At 38.0% G+C, this 14,476-nt stretch overlaps 1 protein-coding gene across 1 annotated transcript in view; it reads right to left on the bottom strand.

The window, feature by feature from the left end:
- Positions 1-265: 265 nt before the first annotated feature.
- LOC101413052 (carbonic anhydrase 1) overlaps positions 266-14,476 on the bottom strand; it is a gene marked incomplete at its 5' end in the record, with an annotated part of 28,582 nt that continues 14,371 nt past the window's right edge. The window contains 3 exon segments of the mRNA XM_058276242.2: positions 266-435; positions 1,723-1,798; positions 1,800-1,876. Of these exon segments, the coding sequence (XP_058132225.1) occupies positions 334-435; positions 1,723-1,798; positions 1,800-1,876 (255 nt within the window).

The following is a 14,476-nucleotide window of genomic DNA, read 5'->3' on the forward strand; positions in this document are numbered from 1 at the left end:
CAATAAAATTATTTTACTGATTTAAATAAGCAGTAAAAAGGGAAAAGATACAAATCACTAACAAATTATTCAGTACTCCCTAATAGCAATGATAAAAAATTCCACAAAATAAACTTGAATTTTAGCATAGTTTGCAAACTTAGAGATTACTATGTAAGTATTAAGAACTAAAAGTTGTTTAGTTCTACAGATTAAATTTGCAAGTATGCTGTCTTGCTAGTTTTAAAATAAATCTGTTTTCTAAAAAATTATTATGTTACTGGTTTATGTCAGAAGCAGTGCTGTTCCTTGAGGGTAGACAGTCTCTCTCCTGGGCCCATTAGAATGAAGTTCTTATACTCTGCTCTCCACAGGCTGGGGTGGTAGATTGTTATGCTGGATGGGGGCAACATTTTCACTGTTCACATTCCACAGAAGCCTGCGGAACTGGGCCAGCTGGGAAGAAGAATGGAATATTTAAAGGATCAAGAACTATTAAAGTTACACAAGGCACTTTATTGCCATAAAGTTAATGCACTGCTATTTAGAAAACTGAGAATTGCAGAGGTTTCACCAATGTGAAGGAAGGGGAAATTTTCTTCACAGATTTTTGAATTGGGCATTTGGGTAAATTATTAATGTTTGATTGAGTTAGAATACCAACTCCCTCCCTTGCCAAATAGAGCCTTGGGAGAGTCACTGATCAACTTGGTGCCCCAGTTTCCATATAGTACCTACTTTACTGGGTTTTATGAAGATTAAATGGATTACACCATGTAAATACTTTGAATGGTGTCTGGCACATAGTGTGTGCAAAATAAATATTAGCTATTAAGAGGCTACAATACCTATCTTGAGGGTTCATTATAAGAATTGGCTGACAAGCCATATGCAAGACACCTAGTAAAAGTGTTTATTCAATGGTAGTTATTATCATTATTATAAATAATAATTAATGAGAAATTGTGTTGAATACTTCAGCACTTAAGCCCCAAAAAGAACAAAAAATTTTGCCAATTATTGATGTATGCCTGTTGAGCGTTACAATTCCTCAAAATCTTAATGGAACGCTCAGTGATAGTTTTCAATTGTTTCTTAAACTACTAGGAAGGCAACAAGATTGGACTTTTCCCCATCAAAGGGGAAGAGTGGGATAGTGGGAATTTTCCATCTGATATTTGTTGTACATAAAGTTTTAAAAAAGCAACCATGACTGCAGAACTCTGTGATGAAAGTGAGAGCCACTGAGTGGAAGATGGACTGTGTTTAACAGAACAAATATGAGAGTGTCCTCCATGAACCATAACAGATGTATAATACTAATGTGTAGTGTTAATAGTAGGGGGTGAACGGAAAATATACCAAGTGTACACTATGGACCATGGTTAGTGGTAATAGTCTGATCATGTTCTTTCATAATCTGTAACAAATTTTCCACAACAATGTAAGGTTTTGGTGGAGGGGTGATGTGTGGGAATTTGCACATTATGCATGATTGTTTTGTAAGCTCACAAATTAATAAAAAATGAAAGAAAAAAAAGATGAAAAAACAACTAGTAGTATAATGTACTTTTTGTTAATTCAATAGGCCTATGTCAGAAATGAATATTTTTTTCAGTTGGAAGGGTAAATGAACTCCTCAAAGACCTAATTGAAATAGTATCTCCTTTGTAATATGATTGATTGAAATGATATTCTTGCTTTCCACTCTCAACTCCCATTTATGCAACTTTGATACTTTACCTGTTCTGAGCTGATGCTGATGGTCTCTTTACAGATGATCCTGGTTACACTCTCATAAAGAGGGGGTGAGTCATAGAGCCAGATAAGTACAATAATCCAAGGATGAAGGAAGGAGAGTAGAGGGGTCAAAATTTGTGAATGGGGTTTGTTTGCCCTGGAAGAAAAAGAAATGTATCATTATATCATGTTATAAAAGACATCATCACTTTTGTAGATGTATAAAATATTGAGAAGCTAAGGATCTAATTAATTTATTGATTTTTCTAGTTTATAGTATTTCATGACTGGAGTTTCTATGGATATAAACAATAAAAGCAACAGAAGAGGAAAGACTGAAAATGCACTACACAGGATTTGACCAAGCTATTTTCCTTCTTCATTTCACTGAAGATAAGCAAAGGTTCAAAAATACTTTCACAATCTATATTCGTTAAAAAAAAAATTAATTTTCAGTAAAACATTTACTGTTGCTCTGGAAATGATGCCAGATACTGCTCTGGTAGCAAAATTATCTGTTCACATGCATATTGGTTAGATTCCAGTCTTATTTTATTTTTTCTCCATTATCTTTCCTGATTTTTTTTTTTTAATAAAGATTTATTTTTTTCTTTCTTTCTCCCTCCCTCCCACCCCCTCACCCCCTCACCCCCACACAGTTTTCTGCTCTGTGTCCATTCGCTGTGTGTTCTTCTGGGTCCGCTTCTATTCTTGTCAGCAGCACTGGGAATCTGTGTCTCTTTTTGTTGTGTCATCTTGCGGCGTCAGCTCTCCATGTGTGCAGCGCCATTCCTGGGCAGGCTGCACTTTCTTTTGCACTGGGCGGCTCTCCTTACGGGTACACTCCTTGCGTGTGGGGCTTCCCTATGCGGGGGACACCCCTGCGTGGCATGGCATTCCTTGCGCGCATCAGCACTGCACATGGGCCAGCTCCACACGGGTCAAGGAGGCCCGAGGTTTGAACCTTGGACCTCCCATGTGGTAGATGGATGCTCTAACCATTAAGCCAAGTCCGTTTCCCATTTTCTAATTGGTTGTTATCGGTACAGAGGCAATGAACTGATATTGGTATCTTAATCTTTTATCTAATTAACTTTACCAATCTTTTATTTTAATTCTGTGCTTTAGTTGGTTCGTTTGAATTTTTCAGATGTCAATGATTATATCATCTGCACATAATGACAGTTTTGATCTGATTTTCCAGCATTCTAATATATATATGTATTTCTTTTCTTATTCTATTACTACTATATTGACTAGGACCTTTATTATAATATTCAATTGTAGCAGTCACAATGGAACCCTCATCTCGTTCTGGAACAAAATGGAAATGCTTTAAATAGTTCAGTATTAAATTTGGGGCAAAGAAGTGGCTCAAACTGTTGGGCACCCCCTTCCACATGGGAGGTCCCGGTTTGGTCCCTCATGCCTCCTAAAGAAGATGCGCTGACAATAAGCAGACAGATGAGGAAATACAAACGACAATAACAACAAAAAACTACTTTAAAAAGTTTGATGTTTAATCCAACTATCTAATAGATACCTTTTATCACATTTGAGTTTTTATAGTTTCCTTTTTTTTCCCCCAAGATATAAGTTACTGTTTAATGTGGCCTTAGGTGAAACAGGAAAGCGGAATATTCTCTGCTTTTGCTTCCTCTGGTATCCCTGAAAAAGCACTCTGGTCCACATTCAAGGATGCTTACAGTTGTTTCAGCTCTAATGGTGGGAGCACGGACCTTTTTTTCTTTTTTTTTAATATATATTTTTACTACAGAAGTTGTGAACTTACAAAACAATCACAGATGAGTTTAGAATTCCTGTACAACACTCCTTCATCAACACACCACGCTTTTGTGGAACATTTGTCACAGATTATGGGATAATATCATCAAACTGTTACTACTAACTATGGCCTATAGCATAAATTTGGCATGTTTTCTCCATATCCCCTATTATGAACACAGTACATCTTTGGCATTAATGTAAGAATATTACAATATTCCTGTTAACTATAGTCCATAGGTTACATTAATTGTATTTTTCCACATTTTAACCATCCTGCAATAGTGCTATATATCTGTTCTAGTTCACAGAAGGACATTCTTGCATTTGTACTATTAACCACAATTCTTGTCCACATCTGGGTTCACTGTTATTCAGTCCCTAGATTATTCTCTAGCTTTCTTTCAATTGACAGTTATTTCCCTAGATTACCCTCTTCAGCCTCAATCCCATGTATAAACCAGCTGCTACTCACTATAATGTGTTACCATCCATTCTATCCATTTCCACACTTTTACAGTCAAGTTAATTAAAACTTCTATATACATTAAGCACCAGTACTCCTTCACAGTCCTCCTCTTATCTCTTTATAAACTATACTCTAGGTTTTAACTCTATGTGTTTATTCTTCATATCTTGTTCATATTAGTGGAACCATGTAATATTTGTCCTTTTGTGTCTGGCTTATTTCACTTAGCATAATGTCTTCAAGATTCATCCATGTTATCATGTGTCCCAATTTCATCTCTTCTTATGCAGCATAGTATTCCATCATATGTATATACCACATTTTGTTTATCCATTCATTGGGTGATGGACACATGGGTTGCTTCTATCTTTTGGCAGTTGTGAACAACACTATGAACATTGGTGTGCAGATAACTATTCGTGTCACAGTTTTCATTTCTTCTGGAAATATTCCTAGCAGAGGAATTGCTAGATCATGTGGCAGTTCTATATTTAGCTTCTTGAGGAACTGCCAAATGGTTTTCCACAGAGGCTTCACCATTTTATGCTCCCACCAACAGCAAAAGAGTGTTCCTATTTTTCCACATCCTGCCCAGCACTTATTGTTTTCTGTTTTTTTTTTTTTTTAAAGATTTATTTATTTTATTTTATTCCCCCCATCCCCCGGTTGTCTGTTCTCTGTGTCTATTGGCTGCGTCTTGTTTCTTTTTTCCGCTTCTGTTGTCCTCAGCGGCACGGGAAGTGTGGGCGGCGCCATTCCTGGGCAGGCTGCACTTTCTTTCGTGCTGGGCGGCTCTCCTTACGGGGTGCACTCCTTGTGCGTGGGGCTCCCCTACGCGGGGGACACCCCTGCGTGGCAGGGCACTCCTTGCGCGCATCAGCACTGCGCATGGGCCGGCTCCACACGGGACAAGGAGGCCCGGGGTTTGAACCGCGGACCTCCCATGTGGTAGACGGACGCCCTAACCACTGGGCCAAGTCCGTTTCCCCTGTTTTTTTAATAATGGCCATTCTATGCAGTATGAGATGATATCTCATTGCAGTTTTGATTTGCATTTCCCTAATAGCCAGTGATATGGAACATTTTTTTGCGTGCTTTTTGTTCATTTGTATTCCCTCTTTGGAGAAATATCTAAGTCTTTTGCTCATTTGTAAATGGGATTGCTCGCTCTTTTATTGTTGAGTTGTATGATCTCTGTATTTAGAATGGAAATCAAACCCTTATTGGATATGTGGTTAACATTTTCTCCCATTAAGTGGGTTGCATTTTCACCTTCTTGACAAAGTCCTTTGAATCAGAAAAGTGTTTAAGCTTGAGGAGGTCCCATTTATCCATGTTTTCTTTCATGGCTTGTGCTTTTGGTGTAAAGTTTAAGAATGTACTACCTACCACCAGGTCTTGAAGATGTTTTCCTATGTTTTCTTGTAGGAAATTTATGGTTCTGGTTTTCATACTTAAGTCTTTGATCCATTTTGAGTTAATTTTTGTACAAGGCGTGAGACAGGGGTCTTCTTTCTTCCTTTTGGCTATGAATATCCAGTTCTCCCAGTATCATTTGTTTAATAGACTGTTCTTTCACAGCTGGGTGTGTTTGACAGGTTTGTTAAAAATCATCTGACCATAGATGAGAGGGTCTGTTTCTGAACTATCAGTTTGGTGCCAATGGTCTATAAGTCTATCTTTATGCCAGTACTATGCTGGTTTTTTTTTGTTTTTTTGTTTTTTTTTTTACCACTGTAGCTAGGTAATGTGATTTAAAGTCTGAAGATGAGAGTATTTCAACTTAACTTTTCCTTTTCAAAGTGTTTCTGATTATTCAGGGCCCCTTACCCTTCCAAATAAATGTTATAGTTATGTTCTCCATTTGTTTAAAAATCCTGTTGCAATTTTTTATCCGCATTGCATTAAATCTATATCACAGTTTGGGTAGAATTGACATCTTAATGATATTTAGTCTTCCAATTAATGAGCATGGAATGTTCTTCCAATTATTTAGGTCTTTTTAAATTTTTAAAAAATAAATAAAAAGTAAATGTATTCAAGTGTTTTACATTCTTGGTTAAGTTTATTCCTAAATATTTGATTCTTTTAGTAGCTATTCTAAATGGAATTTTCCCCTGACTTCCTCCTCAGATCACACATTACTAGTGTATAGAAACATCAATGATTTTTGCATATTGATCTTGTATCCTGATACTCTACTGAAATCATTTATTAACTCTAGCAGCTTTGTTGTAAATTTTTTGGGACTTTCTAGGTTTGGATCATATCTGCAAATAGTGAAAGTTTTACTTCTTCCTTTCTGATTTGGATGCCTTTTATTTCTTTTTCTTGCCTGATTGCTCTAGCTAGAACCTCTAGCAATATTCTGAACAACAGTGGTAACAGTGGCATCCTTGTCTGTCCCTGATCTCAATAGGAAAGCTTTCAGTCTTTTGCCATTGAGTACAATGTTAGCTGTTGGGTTTTTCATATATGGCCTTTATCATGTTGAGAAAGTTTCCTTCAATTCCTATCTTTTGTAGTGTTTCTATCAAGAAAGGATGCTGTATTTTGTCAGATGCTTTTTCTGCATCAAACAATAGGATCATGTGATTTTTCTTCTTTGATTTATTAATGTGGGGTATTATGCTCATTGACTTTCTTGTGTTGAATCACTCTTGCATGCCTGGTATAAAACCTACTTGATCATGATGAATAATTCTTTTACTGTGCTGTTGGATTCTATTAGCAAGTATTTTGTGGAAGATTTTTGCATCTGTTTTAATGGGTCTGTAATTTTCTTTTTTCCTAATAGCTTCACCTGACTTTGGTATTAGGGTGATATTGGCATCATAAAATGAGTTTGGTAGTATTACTTCTTGTTCAACTTTTTGGAAGAGCTGGAGTAAGATTGGTACTAGCTTTTCTTTGAATTTTTGGTAGAACTCACCTGTGAAACCATCTGGTCCTGGGCATTTCATTGTGGGGAATTCTTTGATGAGTGTTTCAATCTCTTTATTTGTGATTGGTTTCCTACTCTTTCTCCTAGGTTTGATGTAGATTGTTTCTATGCTCCTAGAAATTTTTCCAGTTCATCTACATTGTCTAGTTTGTTGACATACAGTTGTTCATAGTGTCCTCTTATGATCTTTTTATTTCTTGTGGGGTCAGTAGTAATGTCCCTGTTTTCATTTTTTATTTTATTTATTTGCATATTCTGTTTTTTTCTTTGTTAGTTTAGCTAAGGGTTTGCAAATTTTGTTAATCTTCTCAAAGAAACAACTTATTGTTTTGTTAATTCTCTATATTGTTGTTTTTTCTTTGCAATTTCATTTATTTCTCCTCTGATCTTTGTTATTTCAGTGCTTCTACTTGCTTTGGGAATAGTTTGCTGTTCTTCTAGTTCCTCTAGCTGTGTAGTTAGGTATTTGATTTTAGCTCTTCTTTTTTAACATAAGCATTGAGGGCTATAAATTTTCCTCTCAGCACTGCTTTTGCTGCATCTTATAGATTCTGAATTTTGTGTTCTCATTTCATTAGTCTCAAGATATTTATTGATTTATCTCACAGTTTCTTCTTTGGCCCACTGATGGTTAATATTTTGTTGTTTAATCTCCATATATTTGTGAATTTTCCCTTTTTCTGGCTCTTGTTGATTTCCAATTTTATTCCATTATGATCAGAAAACGACTTTGTATATTCAATCTTGTTGAATTTATTGAGATCTTCTTTGTGACCCAAAATATGGTCTACCCTGGAGAAAGATCCATGAGCACTTGAGAAGAATGTCTATCTTGCTGTTTTGGGGTGCAATGTTCTGTATATGCCTATTAAGTTTAGTCCATTTATCATATTATTTAAGCTTTCTGGTTCTTTATTGATACTCTGCCCAGATGTTTTATCCAATGTTGAGAGTGGTGTATTGACGTCTCCAACTATTATTGAAGAGATATCTATTTCTCCCTTCAGTTTTTGCCTCATGTATTTTGGGGCATCCTGGTTAGGTGCAGATACATTTATGATTATTATTTGTTCCTGGTGAATTTTCCCTTTTATTAATAATAATAATTATTATTTTATTATTTATTTAATGTTCTTCCTTGTATCTAATAACAGTTTTGCTTTTAAAGTCTATTTCATCTGATAATGTATAGCTTCTTCAACTTTCTTTCTTTCTTTTGTTACTGCATGTGTGGAATATTTCCTGCCTTTCATTTTCAATGTATTCGTATCCTTTGGTCTGAGATGAGTCTCTTCTAGACAGCATATAATTACATCATATTCTCTTATCCATTCTGTTAGTCTGTGTCTTTTGATTGAGGAGTTTAATCCATTAACCTTAATGTTATTATTGTAAAGACAGCTCTTATATCACCCATTTTGACAGTTGGGTTTTATCTGTCTTATTTTATTTTCAACTTTTTACACTTTCAGTTTCTTTTACTGGTATAATCTTCATTTCTAGGCTCTCTTCCAAGCCTTTCTCTCCTATCTTTTTTTCAGTCTGTAGCACTGCCTTTAATATTTCTGGCAAAGCTGACTTCTTGGTTACAAACTCTTAGTTTCTGTTTATCTGTGAATATTCTAAACTCTCCCTCATTTTTGAAATACAATCTTGCCAAATATAATTCTTGGTTGTCAATTTTTCTCCTGCAATATATCGTACCACTGTCTTCTTGCCTCTATGGTTTTTGATGATAAATTGGCATTTAATCTTATTGGGTATCCCTTATATGTTATGCATTGCTTTTCTTAGTGCTCTCAGAATTCTCTTTTTGTCTTTGGCATTTGACATTCTGATTAGTATTTGTCTCAGAGCAGGTCTATTCAGATTTATTCAGATGGGAGTATTTTGTGCTTCTTGGACATGGATATCTATGTGCTTCAATAGGGTTGGGAAATTTTCTACCATTATTTCTTCAAAATTCCTTCTGCCCCTTTTCCCTTTGCTTCTCCTTCTGGATACCCATGACATACATATTTGCACATCTCCTGCCATTGTTTAGTTCCCTGAGACCCTGTTCAATTTTTTCAATGTTTTCTTCATCTGTTCTTTTGTCTGTTTGCTTTTGGAAGCCATTTTTTCAAGCTACCCTATCCTTTCTTCTGCTCCTCAAATCTGCTATTATATGCCTCTAGTGTATTCCACCACCACCCCCAAGATGGCTCCCTCACCTGTCTGCTCATTCTGCTTGCCGTCTCTGCTCTTTGTGTCTGCTCATTGTCTCTGGTCATTGTATCCTCTTGTTGTCTCTGCACATTGTTTCAGCTCATTACATCAGTTCATTGCATCAGCTCATCTTCTTTTTAAAAAAATCTTATTTAATTTATTTCTTACTCCACACCCTCTTGTTGTTTGCATTCATTGTGTCTGTTTTCTGTGTGTGCTGGTCTTCTTTTAAGGAGGCACTGGAAACTAAACCTGAGTCCTCTGATGTGGTAGGCAGGAGTTCAATCCCTTGAGTCACATCTGCTTCCCAGCTCATCTTCTTTAGGAGGCACCAGGAACCAAACTCAGGACTTCCAATGGTGGAAGCAGGTGCCCAAGTGCTTGAGCTACAAATGCTCCACCAGTGTATTTTAAAATTTCATTTATTGTGCCTTTCATGCTCATAAGATCTACTATTTTTCTATGTATGTTTTCAAATTCTTCTTTGTGTTCACCCAGTGTCTTCTTAATATTTTGAATCTCTTTAACCATCTCATTGAATTTATTAAGGAGATTTGTGTGAACATCTATGAATGAGTTGTCTCAACTCTTCTATGTTATCTGGAAGCTTATCTTGTTCTTTTGACTGGGCCATATCTTCCTGTTTCTTGGTATGGATTGTAATTTTTTTTTGGTGTTGGCATCTGGCTTATTCGATGTATTTACTCCTGGCACAGTTTCTTTCTTTAGTTTAGGGCTTTCTTGCCCTTTATCCTTTGCTAGTTGTGTAGTAGGAGCCAAGGATGTAGTTGGTACTGTAAACTGTGGAGTTTGAAGATGCCCATGTTGTCCCAGGAACCAATGAAGCTTCTCCCAACTCTCTCCTCTACCAGGGGTAGGGACAGTCACAGCAGCATGTAATAATCCAAGTCATGCAGGCCAAGACTCTTTGTAGTTGTCCAGAGAGACTGATGAAACCTCACACCATCTCCTTCCTGCCTTGGTTGGGGATGGAACTGCAGGTTTGGGCAACAATCTATGCTGTGCAGGTCCAAAATGAGTGCTCAAAAGTCTAATCCACATGGGCCAAATGTGCCTGCAGTTACCCTGAGTGGCTGAGGGAGTACTGCCTCTTCTGCTCTTTAGGCGGTAGGGATGGAAATACAGGTGCCCAACAGTTCAGTCTGTGTAGGCTGAAAGTGTCCCCCATTCCTCAGAGAGGCTGAAGAAACACCAGCCCCCTCCTATTCTATGGGGGAGGGGTGGTGATACAGGCACCCAACAGTTCAGTCTTCTTTGGACAAAAGAACCTGCTGTTGCACAGAAAGGCTGAGGAAACACCAGCTTCCTCCTATTTTATTGATGTGTGTGGATGGATACACAGGTACCCACCAGTCCAGTCCATGGAGGAAAGGTTGCCAGGAAAGGTTAAGGCAGTTATCCAGAGATGCTGTGGTAACATCTTCCCTCTTTTGTCCTATCAAGGATGGCAGTAGAGCCACAGGCACCCAAAAGTGCCTGCAGTTGCCCTAAGAGATTGGGGAAGCACATTTCCCCTCTTATCCTATTGAGGGGTGGGGATGGAGCTACAGGTGTCTGAGTATCCAGTCTGTGTGGGCTGAAAACCCCAGCAGTTGCCTAGAGAGGCTGAAGAAACATTAGCCCCCTCCTATCCTATGGAGGTGGAGGGGTGGAAATGGAATCAAAGGTGCTCAACAAACCAGTTTATTCAGACCCAAATCTCCTACAATCGCCAAGAGAGGCTGAGGAAACAGAACTCTTCTCCTACACTATGGGGTGCAGGGATGGAGCCCCAGGTGTCTGACTATTCATTCTGTGCCAGTCCAAATCACCTGCAGTTACCAGAAGAGGCTGGTGCAGGTCCTCCCAGCTTCCTCTCTTTCAAAGGTGGGGCTGGAGCCTAGGCTAGGGATGCAGTCTGATCTGGGTGGAAAGAAACTGGTGCCAACTATCACTGTGATTTTTCAATCAGCCCCACTTCCCCTCATGGTGGGGCAGAGTTAAAATGGCAGGTACTGGCTTCTTTCTGACTTGGACAGCTTCGAACTTTAGCTATTCTTAGGATTATACTTTAGTTAGTCGAATTTACTTATCAGTAGCTGATGTCGGTGGTCAACTGTCTCTTTCTCCCCTGTTTTTGAGAAATGGAAGTTCCAACTCAAGCCAAGGGATAGTTCCTGAGGTGGCTTGTGCTACCAGTGGAGGATAGGCTCTGGCCTCCATGGCGTGGAATGCTCTACTCATACAACTTCACTGCAGATGGACAGTCTCCTCCTTCCATTTTTTCAAGGATTTTGCAGGATGCTCTTCTGGTCTCATCCCACCTGCCCACCACCAACAGGGGCTTTAGAGAGCTCTGGGTAATTGCTAACCACCTGTAGGATAAGTTGACTCCTGGAGCGCCTTAGTCAGCCACCATTTTGTACCTCCCTCCTTTATACATTCCTTTTATTTCATTTTGTATTTCTTAGGAATAGGTATTGAATTTTATCAAATTCTTTTTTTAAGCATTTAACAAAAGCATTTTTCATCTTTAATTTGTTAATATAATGAAATATATTATGAGGTTTTCTAATATTTTTTTTTTCTTTTAATTTTTTTATTTTTTATTGACTTTGTAATAATATTACATTAAAAATATATATGTGAGGTCCCATTCAACCCCACCCCCCCACCCCCCCCTCTCCCCCCCCCCAACAACACTCGTTCCCATCATCATGACATATCCATTGGATTTGGTAGGTACATCTTTGGGCACCTCTGCACCTCATATACATTGGTTCACATCATGGCCCATACTCTCCTCTATTCCATCATGTAGGCCCTGTGAGGATTTACAATGTCCGGTGATTACCTCTGAAGCACCATCCAGGGCAGCTCCATGTCCCGAATACGCCTCCACCTCTCATCTCTTCCTGCCTTTCCCCATACCCTTTGTCCATTATGTCCACTTTTCCCAATCCAATGCCACCTCTTCTATGTGGACACTGGATTGGTTGTGTCCATTGCACCTTTATGTCAAGAGGAGGCTCAGATTCCACCTGGATGCTGGATGCAATCCTCCCATTTTCAGTTGTAATCACTCTAGGCTCCATGGTGTGGTGGTTGTCCTTCTTCACCTCCATCTTAGCTGAGTGTGGTAAGTCCAATAAATCAGATTGTAGGTGCTAGAGTCTGTTGAGGCTCAGGATCTGGCTATCACATTGTCAGTCCAGAGATTCAAATCCCCTAAATATATCTTAAACCCCAACATTAACTGCACCTCCAGCACATTAGCATGAAAGTCTTATGAAGGGAGATCCCATCTGAGTCCAGATTCATCACACATAAACACCATTTCCAAAGAGGGGCCATCTGCCCTGGTAGTTAACCCCATCGGCCATGACCATAACTCCCATGGGTCTCTTTAGCCCTCAAAGGAACCAATATCTGGGGGTTGTATCTGCTTTATCTGTCTCTCTGACTCTGCTCAGTTGTGCATGAGGGCAAACCTTCTGCCAGCCTCCAGACTCTTTTTTAGAAACTCGTAGCCATATAAACTCATTTCTCCTTTCCATTTCCCCCTTACTTTAGGTCAAACAGCATTTTAAAGTCATGGTATTTTATGTAGACATGGATATTCTGCTGATCCGCATTGAACCTTCCGTATAAGGTCATTTTCCAGTTGCATCATCAGTTGGTAGTTGATAGTGGTCCCTCGTTGCCAGGGAGGCTCATCCCCGGGTGTCATGTCCCACGCTGGGGGGAAGGCATTGCATTTACATGCTGAGTTTGGCTTCGAGACTGGCCACATTTGAGTAACATGAAGGCTGACAGAAGGAAATTCCCAGGCACAAAGTTGCTCTAGGCCTTGTTATTATTTTGGGTTTATCAGCTCACAAGCATAGTCATTAGTATCAGGGGCTCACTGTTGAACCCTCACTCCCTCCCGGTCCCCACCACTGTACCTGGGAGACTGTCGCTGCTCCCCTAGGGACCACGACAGAGCACCACTGGCCAGGAACCCAGTACCCCCCCTACTGTGGTTTTTAATTGTTGCCACTATGAGGAGGTTTTCTAATATTGAACCATTCTTGCCTTGCTGATATAAATTCTACTACTTCAGAAGCATTGTTCTTTTAATACATTATTCAACTTAATTTGCAATAATTAGTTATAAGATTTATTTCAGCTATATTCTGAAGAAAAATTGGGCTATGGCTTCCTTTTCTGTGGCATTGTTTTTCCAGTTTTTGTATTCTGTTTCATTGAATTGTTGGGAGGTTTTCTGTCTGTTCCCTCATCTGGGTAGTTTATCAATGGTATACTTGTTTCTGAAATGTTGAGTAAAACTTTCCCACAAAATGGTCTGTGCATAAGGTCTTATTTTAATAGATAAATTTTTTAGTATCTCTTCCCTTTTTTTTTTGCTCATCGTCTCCTTGTTTTTTTTTGTTTGTTGCCTGCTTGTTGTTTTTGCTTGCTGTTTTTGCTCAAAGTCTGCTTGCTGTACACTCATCGTTTGTTTGTCTTCCTTTTAGGAGATACCAGGAACTGAACTGGGACCTCCCATGTGGGAAGCAGGTGCTCAACTGCTTGAGCCACAATGCTCCCTCTTCCATTTTTATTTTTATTTTTTTTAGGCAGCACTGGGGATTGAACCCAGGACCTTATATGTAGTAGGCTGGCACTCAAACATTAAGCTACATCCACTACCCTCTCTCATTGTCTCAGTTTTCTAACTCTTTTGAGTCAGAAAACTACTTCATAGTTTTCTAGAAAACCACATATTTTATCTAAAATTTAAGATTACATAATTTTAAAAATGAACTATAATTCATATAAAATTATATAATTTTATAATTTTATACATAATTTTCTCTTTAAAAATTTTCTTTCATCTCTTAAGTAATCCTCCATTTCTTATTTCTAATACTTTTAAAATATATGTACCTTTGCTTTCTGCATTTTCTTTTTTACCTTTATCAGTCTTGGCAAGAACATGCTTTTTTTTTTTTGGTCCTTTCAAGGAATCAACTTCTCATTTTACTTATAAATTTTTTTCCTTCTACATTTCATCATTTTCTTCCTAATTTTACTAATTTCTTCTCTTATCATTATTTCCTTTTATTTTTTTGTTATATTTTTATATTCTTGAGCTGAGTGTTAGTTTCTTCAGTCTTTCTTACTTTAGAACATAGCTATTTAAAGTTTAATCTTTTCTAAAATCAGGATAAACAAGATTTATTTTAATGAAAATGTGACAGTCCTCCACATTGTGAAATAAAACACAAATCTCTGACTTACGATTTAAACATTTACTGCTAAAACAGTGTAGTTAAAGTTGAATATATCAGAAAATGCATCTGTTG

This window comes from Dasypus novemcinctus, chromosome 14 (assembly GCF_030445035.2).
Source record: "Dasypus novemcinctus isolate mDasNov1 chromosome 14, mDasNov1.1.hap2, whole genome shotgun sequence".
NCBI classification, from domain to species: Eukaryota; Metazoa; Chordata; class Mammalia; order Cingulata; family Dasypodidae; genus Dasypus; species Dasypus novemcinctus.